This window comes from Frankliniella occidentalis, unplaced genomic scaffold, assembly GCF_000697945.3.
Source record: "Frankliniella occidentalis isolate FOCC.00 unplaced genomic scaffold, Focc_3.1 Scaffold18, whole genome shotgun sequence".
NCBI classification, from domain to species: domain Eukaryota; kingdom Metazoa; phylum Arthropoda; class Insecta; order Thysanoptera; family Thripidae; genus Frankliniella; species Frankliniella occidentalis.
The window spans coordinates 1,122,740-1,129,616 of NW_026267148.1; the positions used below are offsets into that span (position 1 = coordinate 1,122,740).

Sequence of the window (6,877 nt, forward strand, 5' to 3'; positions counted from 1 at the left end):
CCCGCCTTGCTGGCCGCTCCGTTGATACGAGCTGGCTCACTCCTCCCACCCTCTTCCCCGCCTCGGCTGCATCGCTTATCGCCCGGCCAACCCGCCTAATTTGGCTGCGCCTCGCGGCCCGCTTAATTTTGCCAAATTGGAGTGAGGGGGAAACACGAAAGGCTAGAGGTGTTGGAACAGTTTCGTGAGGAGAAGAAAAGAATTGGGGAGGTCTCCGGAAAGCAAATGGTTTCTTCTACAGCCGCCGTTCATGAATTTCGGTGCAGTAAAGTGGCGCGAAGCATTATTCAGTTTTCTTATTTCGTCTCTTGTCCTTCTATTTTTATTTGCATGGTATTACTTTCGTGTGCTGGGTAGGCCGTGTGCCAGCTTATGTAATCGGCGGTTTGTCTCGCCAGCTCATGTTTGCCAAAGGATTAACATTCAGTATGGCATCCGTTCTTTCCTTGCCCCTTTTTGAAAGTTAACGAAAGGCCTATGGCCCGAACGAACGTCGCCTTCCTGCCGGTGGCAGTTGTGTCGAACAGAGCTGCCGACGAAGCGGAGCTGGCCTCTGGCAACTCTGTTTGGGGTCGGAGCCTCCTTGTTATACTTTTATTTACTCGCGCTGTGCCGTGTTTGTACTCACCAGGCAGGAAACGATAATCCTCAATAATTTATGTACCCGTCGTGGTTGGGCAGCACAGTTCGGCCGGCCAGTAGGCAGGATCTAATAACCGCTTCGCGTTATGGCTCATAAAGTGCCCTGATCCCGTTGCCATAAAGCACTACCCCTTCCCCTCTCCCGCTCTTAACCCTTCCGCTGCTCCTCCCCCCCTTTTCATGTTTCTCTACCTACCTGGCCGCTGCTTCTTCCTATACTACCCTTCGCTTCCATCCTCTGTTAACACCCGTTGCTCACCCCCCCCCCCCCCTGCCAACCCCTTCAAATATTTATAAAATGGTCTCGCTGCACTCTTGAACGCAGTGGAGGAAGGGTTAAAGCTGTCGCCTGAATGCGATAATGCCTTTCAGTTTCGTGGCCAGCAACACACACCGTACAATATTTTCGTGTACCCGCCGTTTTTTTGCACGATGCGGTGCAAGCAGGTTTGCCTAAACTTCCTTTACCAGCTAAGTAACCCTGCGTCCCGACCCAGTACGCGAGCCCACCACAACACGCCGACGCATGCGCAGAAACGTGCTGTGTGATATTTACACTGGCCGGGCTGCTGCGGTGGGCGTCTGTAAAGTAAACAGGGACAAAGCGCTTTAAGTCGCACATCGAGTGGTCTCTGTAATACATTGCCCGGCCGCGTTACATATTGCACACTACCGTGTAGTGAGCGTGAGCACAAACATGCGCAACGTTGTGCACATCCCCCCCCCCCCCAAAGGGGCTCTGTGAAATGGACAGTCGCCTCAAGAGTTTTAATGACGGAATGTTGCCTGTGTTCGTATTTGCGCCCCCGCAACGCGAGTGCGGTGGCTTTAAGGACGGGGCGCTCAATGTATTATTTCCTCGAGCGCGCGCGTCCGAGTTTGTTTGTGTGTGTGTCAAAGGAAAGCCGTGGATGAGTCGTGCGCCGGCGGGGAATGACGCCTGAGGCCCCGGGGCGGGGTGGGGCCGTAGCCCCGTGGGGCTCGTCGCGCCGCGCTCCTTTGTGCCGCGCTCAACCTCATTTAGTGGCGCTCTGTAGCCACACATCTCACAAGGCCACCCCCCCTTCCCCTTTTTCCACTAGCGCTCTTCCTCTCTATTCACTTTACAAAAGCGGTTTGGGCCGGCGGCAGGTTTTCTGGTACGAAGTTCGCCCCTCCCCCCTGACAGCGTCATTTGCCGGCCAGATGAGCTCCTCACATTATTTCTTTGGAATCCGGGTATGCACCATAGAAAGACACTCTCCTTTTCCAAAACGGCCGGAACTAACGGATGATCTTATTCCGCGTGATTTGTTTTACCACTATATAAATATAAATATATAAAAGTATTATGATGGTCATTTTGTTGTAATTATTTTGTCAACGATGTGTAATGTTCTGGTCTTGTCTTTTGTTGCAGTGGTGACGCTGCAGGCCGAGGCGGTTGCGGGCGGAGTGGCCAAGCTGGCCTGTGACATGATTCCCCCTATCATCGGGGATAAGGCATCACTAGTCATCTGGTTCAAGGAGGGCACTCCGAAACCAATATACAGGTGAGCATAGCCCAACAGAGAACAAAGAAAATTGAACAACTGTAATGGAAGTGGCACGACTCTGTGCAGAATTTCTCTGGTATCTCACGACAAACCGTTTTGGAAGAAATATCTTAGCGCCATGAAGTCCTGACACTTTCTATTAAATTCTAGTATTTTATAAAGAGCTGTTTTGGCATATAGGAGTTATAATTGATGTAATGACCCGAAAATACGGGTCTGCTGTGGCACCTAACTCTTGTCTCGGGCTTATGCTCAGGTGTCACATTTAATTTCTTGATGACCCCAAGATTAGCATTTGTATTCGCCCTTACAACTAATCTCTTTTTTTTCGTGTACATTTCTCATATCGCATTGAAGCGCATTCAGCTGCAGCGAGTTTCATTATTTTTTATTTTTTTTACTTGAGACTTTACTTCTTAACGATGGCCGAGCGATTCATTCAAGTACCCAAGCGGCGCGCGTCACTGGTTGCAGGAGTTCGAGGGGTGGATAACTCCTGAATTGGGTGTACAAATTTCAAGAATTGAATTTGAATTAGCTTGAATTGGCTTGAATTGAATTTGAATTGGACTGAATTGGTTTTGAATTAGTTTGAATTATTGCGATTTTATGTTACTGAATTAGCGTGAATTGGCTTGAATTGACTTGAATTGACTGAACATTGTCTTGAATTGGACGGAATTAGTTGAATTTGTTTTGAATTTGTTTGAATTAAATTGAATTAGTCTGAATTAGTTTGAATTGGGCAGAATTAGGGGTGTACACTTGGCAGGGAAGTTATCCACCCCTCGAGGAGTTGGACTGCGGGTGAGGGTGCGATTTATTATTTTACCTGTTGCAGGGGGTGAAATAAAGGGGCGTGAGTGGGTGCGGTATAGATTTGTTCGGACGGATAAGCGTAGAGTTTTGAGTGGCTTTCATTGTCAGATAACTCTCTTCATTTAATCCGCACTCCGTCGTCTATGTTTTCATAGAAGACCACAGGAAATTATGTTACCAAATTCCTTTCACACTTGAAAAAACAGCAACACCCTTTATGATAAGGTGTTACTGGCTTTAGGGCGTTTACAGTGGCACTAAATGATTCGCACTCCTGGAAAGGCACTTAAATGCCCCAAGAGTGTTACATTTTAGTCTTTGGATACTTTTGCGCCCTTGCAAGAGCAGTAAAGTATACCACCTTTAAAAGGCACCATGTCCTACCTTTGTTTTTCCAGTATTTTCACCTAGCAGTAAGCCGGGCCCCTTTTTAAGTCACATGAATCCAGCGAACTTTATGATGACGTTACACAATGGTTGAGCTTTTATTGTCAGTAACGGGGTTTGCAAATGCACCAAAGAACTAAGTTAAACGTCATTTTTTCATGTACTAAATGTTTGTTGTAAAAACTTTGTCGGGCTACTGGGCAGTTGCTGTGCTTTTCGTGCCATAGTTCGGGTCGGGTCAGTGAGATGGTGGCGTCGACCCAAGAGACCTGAAGCAGCGAGGTTCCGAGCCTCTCGGACCGCTGGAGATGAGGGAAAAGTAACGCCTGGTGTGCAAGTCCTCCTTCCCCGCCCCTCCCGTCCCCCTCCAGCCCCCTGCTCAGCTCCGAAATGGTCCAAGTTTTCGAGATGCTCTTCGTACTCTCCTTAATTCACACGCCAACTTAGTATCTTTTGTGCCGCCCGGCAGGCAGGCCAGGCAGGCAGGGATGACCCCCCATTACACACCAAGTTATGTATTACGTGGAAGGCGCAGATAAAGACGCGGAGATGTGGGTGACCCCTCGCACCGTCGAGGAGCGTATCAGGAGCATCGGGCTCGCAGTATTGCTCACGCGGTACCAGACCGACAACGGTTGTTTCGATGAAAAGAAACGAATCTCTCTAAAACAAATTTATGTATGAGTGCAAACCTCTGTCCTATAAAGGTCAACCCTGGTAGCTCAAAAGTATCGTTCGACTTTCTTACAACAGCTGAGAAAAAAGAAACGGACTATTTGTTTGATGTTCGAGACGCGATAGCGAGATGCGAAAAATAATTCTGTCGCTAAACTATAGTCATATCTTTTTTCCCCCGAAACCATTATCGGTTATATAGATCAGCTATCGTGATGATAGCGAGGATCCACTGAGTGTCGATTCAACAAGGAATCGATAAAAATATAACACAATGTGAGATACTTCAAATTGGTTAATTTTGATTTTCGCTGGATTGTACTTGGAGCAAGAAAGCATTTTTTCTGGCGGTATTTTCTCGGTCGTACGATGTCGCGCAGAGCTGAGTCAAAGTGTTCATTACTTTTCATCGTATTTTGTTTTCTAATACCTACTTCGCTTTTTCTACTTTCAGCTACGATGCGCGTGGTAACGGCGGCCAGGCCAAGCACTGGGCGGACGACACGTTTGGTGGCCGAGCTTTTTTCCGAGTCTCCGACAATCCTGCTCAGCTGACGGTGGAAAGTGCCCGGGATGGGGACGGCGGCATGTATCGATGCAGGGTGGACTTTATCCGCTCACCTACGAGGAATGCTCGTGTCAACCTCACCGTCATACGTGAGTTCTTTCTTACCGACTAAGATAGTTCCTCCCCTATTCATCCTCACCCTCCGATCTTCAAATCCACGGTCTTACAGTAAAAGGATGAGAGTGAGTGCTTTGAGACCCGGGCTACATGACTAACCGCGACTGATTTCTTTTCCTTCATAGTGATCTTTTGTGAAATATATTTTTGAATTCAATTTTACGTAATTCAGTTAGTAAATTGCATCAATCAATGAATTTCTTTCCGATTGATCCTTGGAAAATAATCAGATTTGTTAAATGCGTGTAGGACGTCACAGCACAGTGACGGTAACCTTCCGAAAGGCCAAGGCCAAGTCAAGGGTATCCGTGACGTTATTATATTGTAATGTCGCTCCCTTTTGGATAGAGGACACGACCTGCGTTGACCGAGTCGGTCAGGTGCGGTCGATCAAGGAGATGGTTTTGCAACGGTCTGGTTTTGTCGGCACTGTGACTGTGTCTAAAATTATACCCCTACTAATTCAGTCAAACATCGGATGTGTTTTGGAATACCTCTTAGAGTGGTAGGAAACAAATGTTGCAAACTTTTTGTGATTTTGGTGAAAGTTCTGATCTTACGCAGCGTTGTCAGGTTCACAATATGGATTGTAGTTGAGGTACTGCGTGGACCTCTACCGAAAGGGAGTGCCCTCCCTGCTGACTATGTGCCGCAACAGCATGATGCCTCGAGGTGGGGCCCTGCTGTGTAAAAGTCTTTATTCACGCTCATAGGCACCCCTCCCCCCCCCCTCTCCCCACTACCACCAGCACCAGAACCACCAGTCGAGCAAGTGCGTTACCTGTTGAAGACCCCTCACTTCTTCATACCGGGGGAGTAGAGAGTTAGGAGAAAGGAGGGGGTGCGGGGCAAGGTGACGTGCACAGCTCCTGCCACCTCACATTACTCCCCTTATGGCCCCCACCCGGGTACTACCTCGTGCAGCGCATAGCTTGCCCGCCCGTAGACCGTAGAGGTAGCAGGGACACCTAAGAAAAAAGCGCCTCTGTCCAGTGTAGATAGCTGTGTACCTTGACGAAAGCGAGGGTTCTAATAATCCGCGTGACCCCGATCCGCCTGTTGCCCCTTTCGCTCTCATGTCTCTTGTCGTTTTCTGTCGTGGAACGGTCTTATTCTGTCAAAGGGCTGCTTTGCCTTGGCCGGGCCGGGCTCTGTTGACTGTTGGCAGCGCTGCAAAAGCAAGCGCAAAAAGGCAACGTCGGTGGGCCTGCTGTGTATGGCGAGCTGAAAAAGCAGGCGAGGGTCACGCCCAAACCGGATGAGACAGTGTGTAATTTTTAACCCCTCTCCCCCCGTATTCCCCTTTCTCCGCCCTAGCCCCCAACCGTCCCCCATTCCACTCGGTCCCCCGTCTGCCCACGTCATACAATCAACAGCAGTCATTGTTGCGCTGTTCAGTGTCTACGTTCGGAGCGTAAACAACATTGCCGGACGGAACGAGGTCGCGTGGCGTGTCGCGTAGCTGTCGGGGGTATATTATTTGCAGACCGAATCGCGCCACGTGGATTTGCTTTCCAGCGACAGACATTTAATCTCCAGCTGAATAAACATGAGTGGGATGGCAGCAGCATCACCGGCCGTTGGGGCCGAGTGTGCCTCCGTGCGTCGCGCCATGTCTGTACACGAGAGAGAGAGAGAGAGAGAGAGAGAGAGAGAGATAGGGAGGGAGGGAGAGGGAGAGGGAGAGAGAAGGGGTGGGGGGGTGTAGCAGTGATTTTCGGCATTATTTGCTGGGAGCAGCTCTGTTAAATTCTTGAAAAGCAACATGCTAATGATCTGATGCTTTGTATCTACAAACTTACGTCAGAAATAATACATAAGTGACACTGTTAAAAAATTGCGAACACGGTTGAACGAGTGGAAGTATTTAATACCCATCAGACACATTATGACGTTTGCGTGCGAGGCGCTTTTTTATTTCGATTTCTTCAATACGCGGGAGATTACCTCAGGTTTCATGTTTGATGGGAAATGGTTGGGTGTGATGAGTGATTTAGTTTGTTGCGGAGGCATTCATTTCTGGAGACCGCAGTAAGTCTTCGAGGTTTCGCCTTCCCTCTGCTATTCGGCTAACATTATACCTCTCTCTCTCTCTCTCTCTCTCTCTCTCTCTCTCTCTCTCTCTCTCTCTCTC

At 48.8% G+C, this 6,877-nt stretch overlaps 1 protein-coding gene across 1 annotated transcript in view; it reads left to right on the forward strand.

Annotated features, from left to right (window-relative positions):
- Nucleotides 1-6,877, forward strand: part of LOC113210666 (protein turtle homolog B) — a 359,298-nt gene that overhangs the window by 245,657 nt on the left and 106,764 nt on the right. Inside the window, exons 3-4 of the mRNA XM_052264309.1 lie at nucleotides 2,042-2,174; nucleotides 4,513-4,715. Coding sequence (XP_052120269.1) covers nucleotides 2,042-2,174; nucleotides 4,513-4,715 — 336 coding nt within the window. The remainder of the gene's footprint in view (nucleotides 1-2,041; nucleotides 2,175-4,512; nucleotides 4,716-6,877) is intronic.